Below are 13,136 nucleotides of genomic sequence, written 5' to 3'. Positions count from 1 at the left end.
GGGCAGTAAGGCACATCCATTTGTTCTATGGCACAGAGCAATTTTTTTCATTACATTAATCACTTGCTTGACTAGTCAGCCATGGCCATTGCCTAGAACTAGAGGTTGGGAAGGGCCTCGAAGCATCATTCAGACCGACCCTATCCCCAACTTCCATAGCTCAGAGTTGCATCTCATTGTTTGACTGGGGTGGGGGCTGAAATCCAGCGTCTGCTGCCAACTTTGCCCAACTCAACAGGCTGACTGCGAGCTCTGTCACAAGAATGGGATTGTTTTTGCAAAATAAATAAACAGAAACCCCGTGCTCTGGATTGCTTCCCTGGCAGAGAATGCCTCATTGTGTTTGAAACACATTTTGCAAGGCTCCGGGGTAGGTGGCTGTCGAGTGCTGCTGTGGTGCACACATTGCATTCATTTGGCTGATGTGGGGGGGGGGGGCCTTTGGAGCCAGAGAACCGGAAAAATGTTGGCTTCCCTGAGCAACTATTGTCATTGTCATTTTGGAAAGATGTGGAAAAGCACTCATTAAGTTCCCAGTTGTTGCTGATTCCAAAATGCCCATCCCAAAGCTGCTCTTCCTTAGGGTCATGTCTCCCTCATAGGTCTCAGCTGGAATCATAGAAGCACAGAATTGTAGAGTTCAAAGGTACCCGGAGGGTCATCTAGTCCAACCCCCTGCAATCTTTTGTCCAACGTGGGGCTCGAACCCATGACCTTGAGATTCAGAGTCTCATGTGCCATCTACTAAGCTGCCCCAGCTTTTAGCCTCATTTCTTCTCCATTCTAGCTGTAGCGTTGGGCCAATGGCCTGACTCCATATAAGGCAGATTCCTCTGTTTCTATTTAAACCAGCGCAGAACGATGAGGACTGGGATCTTGCTTGTTTTTAAGGGAAGGATTGTAGCTCAGTGGTAGAGCATCTGCTTTGCATGCAGGAGGTCCCAGGCATCTCCAGGTACACCTGGTAGAGATCTGTGCCTGAAATCCTGGAGAGCCACCGCCGGTCAGTGCAAACAGTACTGAGCTGGATGGCCCAATAGGTTGACTCAGTGTAAGGCGGCTTCCTGTGTTCCTAGCGAGCTAATCCCTAGGCAATGAGACAGTCCCACAACCATCCCAAATCCCGCATAAACACAAATAACTGGCAAAACATGCATCATGCATACAGATGACTCGGCCTCTGTTTGTCTGTTGTTGTTTTAAAAAATCCACACCAGCTTCTAACATTTAAAAAACGAAACCAGGGAAATACCAAGGAAGCTTTCCCCACGCCAGCTGGAACAGACAACAACATGAGGAGGTTTTTTCCATCTGACAATTTTTGAAGTCTTTGTCATTCCCAAAAGGAGCAGACAATAGGATCTCCTGGCTTTAATTCGTTTGAGAGATTAAAGCTGTTCTCCTTCCCATCCCAAGAGCATCATCTCAGGACTGGTTTTAAAGCTGCCCTTTCAAGGGTCTCTCAAGTGCCATGTTCACCAGATGGCAGGGATGGGAATTTGCTCTTGTGGCTAAAGGAAAGCGACAGAAAGACCCCTTTGCTGCTGAGTGGTGGTGTTTTTATTATTTTATTTTTTTACAAATAGAACTGAAAATAATTGAAACAAAATAGGAAATTCTTTCCAGTAGCACCTTAGAGACCAACTGAGTTTGTTCTTGGTATGAGCTTTCGTGTGGTATCTGAAGAAGTGTGCATGCACACGAAAGCTCATACCAAGAACAAACTCAGTTGGTCTCTAAGGTGCTACTGGAAAGAATTTCCTATTTTGTTTCGACTATGGCAGACCAACACGGCTACCCACCTGTAACTGAAAATAATTGACAAGGACCAAAAGTCTTTTCAAACTTTCTGGTGGCAGGTTGTCAATTTCTTCTTCTTTGCAAAGTGTATTATTTCACTGACTCGGCGTGGTCACATCTACTCTACATTTAATACATGATTATACAGCTTTTAACAGTCATGAAGAATCCTGGGAACCATAGTTTGCAAAGAGTGCCGGGAACTGTAGCTCCGGGAGGGCAGCACCATTTTAAAAAAACAAACTATGCCTACCAGGATTCTCTGTGAGTGTTAACAGTGGAATACAATTTCTTTAAATGCATGGCATGGAGGTGACCTTGGACCAGAGTCTAATGAACCTGTAGTATACAGAAGTGCTGTGCAGGGAGCACTGTTGTAGCTTTATACTTCCACAATGCTGTTTTGTTTTGAAGAAAAAGAAAACCCCAAAAAACAATGAGCCACAAAAACAGGGCATCTCATTTGCTGATGGTAAAATGTTGGAAGCATTTAGTTTTTAGAAATGCTGGTTCTTTTATTGTTGAGTAAGGCTGTGGCTCACCCTGTTAACTCCTTTTGGTACAGTATTAGGCTTTGGTCCTGTGGATACTCATTCGAGAATATGTCCCGGTTTCAGATCCTGTTGATTCAGAGCTGTTACCCTGAGGCAAAATTCTTGCTCTCTTGGAACATGGAAATTCCAGGATTTTATTATTATTATTATTTTAGTGGAATTGCTGGCTGGAAAAGATCAAAGCCAGCATGTACACCCATTGAGTATTCAGATGATAGAATCATGGAAATGTGGGCTTGGAAGGGACCCCCAGCGGTCATCGAGTCTAACCCCAATGTGCTCGGGCTGCTGCAGCTGCCACCAAGAAGCAAAACAAGACAGTGAGTCAACAAAGGGAAGTAGGAGAACTGAGGGAGGGCAGGCAAATGGTAAGAGAGGTTACGATTTGGCTTAGGGTTGCGTGTCAACAAGAGTATTCACATTTTTAAAAAAAGGTTCCACAGGAAGATGGTGCCTGTGGTCTATGCTGCCGGACGGCATGAGCACCCTCTGCATGTGAAACAGGACACCCCCTGTCTCCGCTTCCTACATATTCCTTTCAAGGTGCTATTGGCTACGTCCGTTATTTGCATGCTGCACCTCCTGGGCTCAGCTTGACTTTTCAGGTGTCTCAGAGCACCTCACAGCTGCCGATGGCGATGATGTCCACCTCTCGCACTGGTTCGCTGCAGCATATCCAGGACAACAGGAGCGAGGGAATCTGTGGCCCTTAAGATGCTGTCAGACTCCCAATTCCCATCAGTCCCAGCCAGCATGTCCAATGGTCAGGGAAGGCGGAAGCCATGGCTCATCGACATCTCAGAGAGCACTAGCTAACCTCGATCCCTAGACTGTAACAAAAGCAAGCACAAATTTTAAACCACCTCCTAACACCAGCCATTCTTTTCTCTCGTTCTTGCCTCTGTGCCCTGCTCTAAATGAAACATTCGCTTCTTCTTTTTTCCTAGATGCTTCTTCCTATGATGCAGTCAGAAGATCAGGATGGGGCAATAGCATGAACTCTGGCCACAACAACAAAAGTGAGTTGCCGATGGCCTAGATGGCAACTGGCATACCCTGTTTATTTTTTATTTTTTTAATAAGAATTTATTGGATTTTAATAATAAACATGCACAAACACAAATACAAACACTACAAAAACTACAAAACAAAATACACACAAGCAAAACACTTATTTATCCATCCTTATCCTCTTTATAATCCTAAGTTTGGGACTTCCTTGCGTCCTCTCTTCTGCGTTCATTTCTAATCTTCTTTAGTAACTTTGTAACATTGTAAAATCTACTTTCTTACACCTAATCTTACAATTATAATCAACATATCTTAAATCTTATTCTTATCAAACAAAACATCAAATTCCACATCTCAACTTCTTTTATCCTCTCTTAAGTAAACTTTGTTATACTGTAGCCCAGTGTTTTTCAACCTTTTTTGGGCAAAGGCACACTTGTTTCATGAAAAAAATCACGAGGCACACCACCATTAGAAAATGTTAAAAATTTAACTCTGTGCCTATATTGACTATATATAAAGCAATTCTCTTGAATAGGAATCAAATAAACAAATTTTTCCCACGGCACACCAGGCAACATCTCGCGGCACACTAGTGTGCCGCGGAACAGTGGTTGAAAAACACTGCTGTAGCCTATATTTCTTCTGATTCCAATTTCAAATATTAAATATTAAAATATTATCAAATATTAAAATATTATCAAATATTAAAAAATCACATCTTATCATTTACCTAAATGTTTCTTCCAGTCTCATACACCGTTTTCCCTCTGGTTTCAGAGTTCCGTGGTCAGCCTTTATAATATCCCCTTTAAGTATCCTCCTTTACCCCACCCCCCTCCTGTCCATCACAACCCTTCCCATTACCTTTCCCATCCCCCACAAGTCCCCCCCACCCAAATTCACCCTTTCCAGCTTCTTCTTCTTCTGTTATTTCCTTCATGTTCAGTTTTAAACTTGGTGTTCTTCGTTGTAGCTTCCTCTCCTCCAGATTGTAGCTTTCTTCTTGATAAGTAGTTGCTCTGACATTGTCATAAAGTATCTCTCCCCCCACTCTCCGGTACATATTGCATTTTCCATGTTTGTTGTTCTCGAGCCCTTAGACTCACACCCCAAGGGTTCGTTGTACCCTGTTTAACTTTTTTTAAAAAAATTAAATTAAGCACTAAAACAATGGCTGTGTCTACCGATTCCTCCCACACAAAGGAAAGAGAGAGCCTTTAACCCATTTTGACCTCAAAATAAGCAGAGACTTTGGCAGATTTCTTCGGTTAGGAATCTCAGCTGTCACTCTCATCTGTATCTTGGCTTGAGAACATAAGGTGTTCAGCTGACATATAGAAAGGGAGAGCAGTGTCATTGGCTCTGTTGATGTTCATACCATGGAGGAATGGGGTTAAGTGACGCTGAAGTCCCGACCGCCTGTGTTACTGTGTTATTTATTTTCAGCCATCTCAAGAACTTCTGTTAGTAAACATGCATAAATATTGAGTTGGATTCAGACTTGCTTTATGAAACATGGGCTTTATTAAAGGACCCATGACAAGTTAGGCATGACTTCACTTGAATCCTCCTAATTTCAGTGGGAGTTCTGCTCAGCAACTCATCTATTCATTCATTCATTCATTCATTCATGTATTTAAAATATTTGAATGCCGCTGTATCATAAAAAAAATCAAAGCAGTTTATAGCTTTAAAAACATACAATAAAAACCATCAAAAAGTTTCAGTCATCAGTTAACATTGCGGAAGGGATGTTTTCTTTAGCATCCCCTCGTAGCACAAAGTTCTCTGGTCAGCTTAGAGTCATAAAACAATGATAAAATATAAAATGAAACATTTTTTTAGAAAGCATTAAAATCACAACTAAATAAATGCAAGCAGGATTTATGAAGGGCAGACCAAGTTTTTGTTTCATACCACCTAATCTGTAAATTCACCAAAAGCCCACATAAGACTCTCTATGCTGCAATCGTTGACTTCTCCTCAGCCTTTGATTTAATAGCTAGGGGACAGCTGTGGAACAAACTGGCCCATTCACATATAGATAAAAGACTGGCTCATCCAACAAGTACTTCGAGGGAACCTCATGAGACTGGGCCTTCAAAGCAATTCCACTTAACAGAGATGTCAAGCAAGGTTGTATACTGGAACCCTTCCTATTTAATTAGTATATCAATAATCTCATCCCTGATATGGCATACCCATCTTTTCTCGCCCCCACCCTTGGTAATCGTAAAATGCCAATCCTGCTCTACGCCAATGATTTCATTTTGTTATCTCAGAATAAAATCGCACTTAGAAGGATGCTGGTTAAATTTGGACAGCTGTGTAAAAAAAAAAAAAGAGCATTAAAACTTAACTACGATAAAACAAGAGGACTACCAAGTCCAGGTGGTCACACCCTTGAGCAAGTATCCAGACTTAAATATCTAGGATTACTTATCAATGGGAAGTCATCATGGAAATCCCACCTGGAAGCAATTAAGCTGGGCCATTCTACTGGGCCATTCAAATATAAGTTCTTCCATTCAAAGGTTGGACAAAACAAATAAAAAATTCCTTCCAGTAGCACCTTAGAGACCAACTAAGTTTGTTCTTGGTATGAGCTTTTGTGTGCATGCACACTTCTTCAGATACATGTGCAGACCAACACAGCTACCTACCTGTAAAAGGACGGACAGTTAATCAACCCAGCTATTAGGTGTTTTTTGTTTTGTTTTGTTTTTTTAAGGGAGAGAAAGAGAGACACAGACAGAGGGAGAGAGAGAGATCATTGCCCAAAGGCTTTACGGGGCTGAGATATGGGGAATTGGTGTTAAATCTGAAATAGAGGTCCTACAATAGGCAGATTTTGGGGCTTCCCTGTGGGACACCGACAGCCCACCTCAAAGCTGAGTTGGGCCACCCCTCACTAGCAGCCAGAATTGATAGCCTATCTGAGATACTGGCACAGGCTAAATGCCTTTGAGGATCACACGAAAGCTCATACCAAGAACAAACTTAGTTGGTCTCTAAGGTGCTACTGGAAGGAATTTTTTATTTTATTTTGTTTTGACTATGGCAGACCAACACGGCTACCTACCTGTAACTTAAGCTCTGCTGGTTAGAGCAACTAAGGACGGGGGACTGAGCACAAAAGTGCCAAGGGAAGCTTAGTGCTTATAATCTTCAAATGGAGAACTACTATTTTTGATCAGGATGCCAACCAAGACAGAGCATACATCATTGCCGCCCGTTACTCTACTTGGTACCCCCAAATTAAGACCAATCAATCAGGGCCCCATTACCTTGAGACTCTGACCTTCCCACAACTACTGTATGCAGGGCCTTTGCGGAACTAAGATTTCAACAGATTCCCCATATGGATTGCAAATGTACACATGGATGCAGTCTGGCAAAGGCCATCACACACTATGTGCTTATTTGCCCCCTGTATACAACGCCCAGAGGAAAATTTATACTGCCAATTCTTAAATGGCTTCCAGGTCAATCTGCACAGGACATAGCAGTTGAACTCCTAGCAGATATACATCTACAGGTATATATTACACATCAGGTAGACAAATTTGTGTTTGCAGCCAAGAAGCTCCATTCCAGCTATGTGACTGCATTCCAACCTTAAGTTTTAATGTTGTAAATTTCTTTTTATGCTGTAAACTGCTACAGGTTATGTTGTATGATTTTAGATCAGGCATAGGCAAACTCGGCCCTCCAGATGTTTTGGGACTACAACTCCCATCATCCCTGACCTAGGGATGATGGGAGTTGTAGTCCCAAAACATCTGGAGGGCCGAGTTTGCCTATGCCTGTTTTAGATGAAAGTTTCCTTTTATTCTCCATTGTAAAGGCCTTTGGCTATATACAATAAAACTGACTGACATCAACTAAACAAATGCAATGAAAATAGGGCACAGAATACTCCTATGATTAAAATGCACAGGGTTGTTTTACAAAAACAGAGAGACCCAAACTATGTAGGTTGTCTGGAAGGCCCACATAAACAGACCACAAATAAGAGAACCTTCTGAGAATATTTAGGGTAGTGGGGGGGGGGAGCTAGCAGGACTGTTGGAGTTGAAGGACAGAGCGGCTTCGTGGTGAGGTGGACAGAGTGGCCTAGTGGTGAGGTGGGGCAGGGCAACTGGGAATTCTTCTCTGGATTGGATTTGAATCCAAACCAGAGAAAAATTCATGTGCTGGTAAAGCTCACCTCTTCTCCGAGGCAGACTTTTATGAGCTCAGAAAGTCTCTTGCTCGGCCTGGCTCTGGAGAACTTCACCAGCATCACTCATTGGTGAAAAACACGGACTATGGTGACAAGGTCTGCCTTCAAATACCGTATTACATTGTCTTCTTTTATTGTGCATGGAATCTGTTTCCTTTTTTCTCCTGCGTTCTGAAATGCTTTCGTTTCTCTGATACCCCCAGGTCCTCCTCTAGGAGGGACGCAAGCTGTGAGCAAGAATGTGGAGCAACAGCGACCCCAGCCAGGTACTGGTGTCGGAAGTTTATTCCCTTAGAAAAATACGTATATATCCAGCCAGATGGGTGGAGCGTTGTTGTTGTTGTTGTTGTTGTTGTTGTTGTTATTATTATTATTATTATTATTATTATTATTATTATTATTATTATACCACTATGGCACAAGAGTGGTTTTAAGCTTACCCAAATCATGCCTATTTGCCTCGTAATTCAGAAAGTACACAGAGGTGATGCACACCCTTAATAAATATTCTATATATAACTATTGGTTATCCAGGAAACGAACAGCAACCAGGGATCTGTCAGGTGCTCTTATGGACAGGGAAATAGCATCACGTTGGAGCTAACAATAACATTGCAGTTTGCAGCTGTGATAAGTAGTCTTTGGTGCAGAGGATTGAACAGTGTCTAATTTTCTTTTCCTTTTGTTGGACTCTTTACTTAGATCCCTACCAGATTTTAGGACCTACCAGCAGCCGTTTAGCCAACCCAGGTGAGTCTAGTGGGTCAACAGGTTAACAGCCCATGGGCTCATTCTATCTTTCCAGTTCTTAGATCAATACCTTATGGCTCTCATCTCCTGTATGGGCTGCAATTCTCACTCTGGGTCCCACCCCCCCCAGCCCATTCAATGAAATACTCACCAACTATTTGGGTCACATGTTGTTTTAGTTTAAGGGGTCACTGGGTTTCTGTCCAGAGAGCATTCCTGTTTGCTGAGAGCTTTTTTTTTTGGGGGGGGGGGTACGAGCACAGTATTCGTTTTGGAGAAAGAAAGAGAGAGGAGTTTTGTTGAATATATATGTTGGCTAGCTGGAGTTTTCTAAATCCAATGCCAAGATTCACAAGGCTTGAAAAATCATACCCTGAGCACAGACATCCTAAGCACAAGGAATGCCATTGTTTAATTCCAAAGGCAGGTATGGGTGGGTCACAGTTGCATTGGCAACAAAACAAAACAAACAAACAAACAAACACCCCCCCCAAAAAAACTCTGTCAGTTTCATCTGGTCCAAGAAATAATAAACCAATGTATGGCATTGACTTGATGGATCAGCTTATGATTTACTTCTGCATTTATACCTCACCACATCCAGTTTGCTCATTCACAAAATAGTAGCTTGCATTTCTGCAGCTGCTCTGAGCATGTGATTACATTGTAACCAGGCAGAGGGCCTTCTCGGTAGTGGCGCCCACCCTGTGGAACACACTCCCATCAGATGTCAAGGAAATAAACAACTATCTGACTTTTAGAAGACATCTGAAAGGCAGCCCAGTTTAGGGAAGTTTTTAATGTTTGATGTTTCATCGTGTTTTTAATATTCCGTTGGGAGCCGACCAGAGTGGATGTTCACAAGGCAAATGTCCTCCTTCTCCAATGGCTGCTATTTAACAGAAAACAATCAAGCAGAGTGTTGTGATTTCATTCATGGGAGCCACCAGGTAGACCAGCTGTCCAGGGGCCCCAAAGGGACACATAAAATTTACTGGGGATAATTGGTCATCCTTGTTTTTTTAAAAAAAAAACAGCTGCAGGGGGAGGAAGCCTGACCAGGTTTGACCAGGAGTAAAGCTGTGAGGAAGGGTTTAACCCTTTTCACCACCCCTATGAAGTCACAACAAAAATCCCCTCTGAAACTTCTATTTGATTGAGTGGTTCTCAAACCTTTTGAGGCCCCCACCACCTTGATTCCATAAACTCACCCCCAGTTCCCTATACCCAACTCTATAAAAAGCATCATTCAAAAGAACACAGTGCAATAAAATTTGCAACAGTAACAATTAACTGAACATTTATTCAAAATCCAATTAAAACTATTTAGTTTAATTCAACAAAATTTGATGTACTTGATCCAGTGACATCAGCTTTTCCGAATCCGATAGTCATTTACACCTCTAGCACCTCTTGCCTCTTAGTGCCCTCCTTGGTAATTTCACCCCCCCCCAATGGGGTAGTATCACCCATTTTGGGAACAACTGGTTTAATGGGGAACAGTCCATTGTCACTCTGTGTCAAGGGGGGGGGTTGTTATATCCACCAGAGGAAACTGGCTATTGCTGCCACCAGCAACTAATAGGCAATGGCAGCTTCAGAGGAGGGAGGTTTTTGTCTAGACTACAGTAAATAGAGAAAAGAGTTCCTAAAGCTGCAGTCCTGACTAGCAACCCCACATAATGGCTACCATTTCACACACACAGCCTAACAGATAGAGAAGATACATTCCATGTATCATCTTGACCAGGCATAGGAAAACTCGGCCCTCCAGGTGTTTTGGGACTACAATTCCCATCATCCCTGACCACTGGTCCTCTTAGCTAGGGATGATGGGAGTTGTAGGCCAAAAACATCTGGAGGGCCGAGTTTGCCTATGCCTGATCTTGACCAACTCACATCCAGGAGATATTGGGATTAATAGGATACAGACATCTCCAAGCCACTTGGAAGGACATTGGAGGCAAACCACCACTGATATTTTTATTCTATTTATAGCCCACCTTTTCCTACAAGGAGCTCAAGGTGGCCTGCATGGTCCTCTCCCCTTCCTCAGTTAATTTCTGCAACAACCCTGTGAGGTAGACTAGGCTGAGAGGCAGTGACCAGCCCCCAAGCTCACCCAGGGAGCTTCATGGCCAAGTCAGGGGAATTGAACCCTGGTCTTTCCTAGAGATGGAAAGAAGACAAATTCTCTACCAGAGAAGAATGGCAGATGAAGTTGATGGAATATGCTGAAATGGCTAAAATGACTGGAAGAATCAGAAATCAGGAAGACCAAATTTTTAATAAGGAATGGGGGGAAATTATAACTGATCTTGAAGATCATTGTAAACAGTTAAAATTGTTAGTAGTATTGGAATATCACTTGTAGTTTAAGGGTGAATTCTGGACACAATGGAAATGTAAAAGATTTGGATAATCATAAAAGATGCAGAAGGAAATGATTAATAACAGGACCCACAAAGGGGAGGATGGAAGTCCAGGAGATTCCTTAGAATCTTGTTTTTATGATTTATTTTTGATATATCTCTGTAAAATTCTAATTTGAAAACCCAAATAAATAATTTTTATATATTAAAAAAAGAACCTTGGTCTTTCCCTGGTCCCAGTCTGGCACTCTAACCACTCTACCACTTTGGCCTCAATCAATTGTCACTCGGCAGATGATATTCCCGGCCCCTTGGCTTTGGGGCTTTGTACCTCCTGTTAACTGGACGTCTTGCGGCCTCTTCTCTTGCAGGGAGTGGTCAGATCCAGCTCTGGCAGTTCCTCCTGGAGCTGCTGTCTGACAGCTCCAACGCCAGCTGCATCACGTGGGAAGGCACCAACGGGGAGTTCAAAATGACGGACCCCGACGAGGTGGCCAAGCGCTGGGGCGAGCGCAAGAGCAAGCCCAACATGAATTACGACAAGCTGAGCCGGGCCCTGCGCTACTATTACGACAAGAACATTATGACCAAGGTGCACGGCAAGAGGTATGCCTACAAGTTTGACTTTCACGGCATCGCCCAGGCGCTCCAGCCTCACCCCACCGAGTCCTCCATGTACAAATACCCTTCGGATCTCTCCTACGTGCCTTCGTACCACGCGCACCAGCAGAAGGTGAACTTTGTGCCCCCGCACCCTTCCTCCATGCCTGTCACTTCCTCCAGTTTCTTTGGTGCCGCATCGCCCTATTGGACTTCCCCGGCAGGAAGCATCTACCCCAACCCAAACATGCCACGCCATGCCAACTCCCATATGCCATCGCACCTGGGCAGCTACTACTAGGTGGCCTTTCTCCACGGGACGAGCTGTTCTTTTTCCATCCGTGGATTTCTCTGGACATTTCTTGTTGCTGTTGGACATGTGCCTTTCCGTTGGGAAGAAAGCTGAAAAAAAACTGGATATTATAATTATTATAATTATTATTATAATTATTATTGGAGTCAACTTTTTCTTTTTTGTAACACTGTCTTGGACAGGCAGGTGGATTCTGCGGCGGGCCAGTATTACGCGTTTTATTTTGGTTCTAAGCCTTATATCCTCTCTAGAGCCAAGTGGAATGCGTTTTGGAATTTGCAGTAGTTATCGCTTCAGATCTTAGACAAAGTGTTGTAAAGTCCAAGGCACTTCTTTTTTTTTTTTTGGAAGGAAAAGACCAAGACCTCTAAGTCTTAGAAGATAAATGTTTGTTTGTTCCAGACTAATGGCGATGACCAGTTTTTTTGTTTTGTTTTGTTTCCGGTTTGGGGGCGGAAGCAGAAGCAAGCTCCTATATTATAGGACTTGGTTTGGAGACACCCAACTGGAATCTTAGCTATGAAGCCAATTGTGGCTTGTTGCTTTTCACCCAACTGGAAAAAAGTGAGACAGAGAGAGAGAGAGAAATTAATAAATATATATATTCCTATAAATAAATATGTATATTTTAAGACAAGGGCATTGAAAGGACCTTTTGAGAATGTGCATTGTTTGTTGTGTCAGTTTTGTTAATATCTCCAGAAGCATCTGAGACCAAGGGAAAAAGAAGAAGTTATAGTGGATCATGGGCAGGTAGTCTTATGAATGCAAAATGGAACTAATTTAAATGACAGCGGCTCCCAAGCTTGGCCAGGGTTTCAGGGGCTGCGAGAGCATAACCGATTCACGAGCGCTGTGCGTTTGTCAGGCCGCTACTCAGAGGGTCAACCAAGTCAGAAGGCAACTTACTGTATAAATTATGCAGAGTTATGTTTTTACCTATATCTCACAGTATTAAAAAGGAAAGATGAAAACTAAAACGAGTTGACCTCGGTCACAAATGCAGTTGTTGTTGTTTTTTACTATCAAATCCATTGTTGTTGTTGTCGTTTTTTAAAAAATGTAATTTGTACATCTTTTCAATCTGTACATTTGGGGTGCAGCTTTGTAACTTTTTTTTTTTTTGCTAAAAAAAATAAACTTTAAAAAAAGGAAAATGTATGCAACGTGTCTGTTGGAAAAAACAAGCCCGTGGTTTTGAAAAGAACAATGGTTATATCCGGAAACTAAGGCTGCATCTACACTACAAACTTACATTGATTTTATAACATTTTAACTGCCATGGCTACCCCCAGAGAATCCTGGGAAATGAAGTCTGATGAGAGGGACAGGAGTACAGTCGTACCTTGGTTCTTGAATGCCTTGGTAATCGGATGTTTTGGTTCCCGAACGCCACAAACCCAGAAGCGAGTGTTTCGGTTTGCGAATGTTTTTCTGAAGCTGAATGTCCAATGCAATTGCTGCTGCTTCTGATTGGCTGCAGGAAGTTGGACAACCGAGGTACGGCT

At 42.7% G+C, this 13,136-nt stretch overlaps 1 protein-coding gene across 3 annotated transcripts in view; it reads left to right on the top strand.

Annotated features, from left to right (window-relative positions):
* The window catches only part of FLI1 (Fli-1 proto-oncogene, ETS transcription factor), a 111,241-nt gene extending 98,652 nt beyond the window's left edge, over window positions 1–12,589 (top strand). For all 3 annotated transcript variants that reach the window (XM_033171589.1, XM_033171588.1, XM_033171590.1), the window contains exons 6-9: window positions 3,302–3,373; window positions 7,797–7,859; window positions 8,296–8,343; window positions 11,087–12,589. In XM_033171589.1, the coding sequence (XP_033027480.1) occupies window positions 3,302–3,373; window positions 7,797–7,859; window positions 8,296–8,343; window positions 11,087–11,616 (713 nt within the window). In that variant the 3' untranslated portion in view covers window positions 11,617–12,589. The remainder of the gene's footprint in view (window positions 1–3,301; window positions 3,374–7,796; window positions 7,860–8,295; window positions 8,344–11,086) is intronic.
* Window positions 12,590–13,136: the final 547 nt, after the last annotated feature.

Source organism: Lacerta agilis, chromosome 15 (assembly GCF_009819535.1).
Source record: "Lacerta agilis isolate rLacAgi1 chromosome 15, rLacAgi1.pri, whole genome shotgun sequence".
NCBI classification, from domain to species: Eukaryota; Metazoa; Chordata; class Lepidosauria; order Squamata; family Lacertidae; genus Lacerta; species Lacerta agilis.
This window is presented reverse-complemented; position numbering and strand designations above follow the sequence as displayed.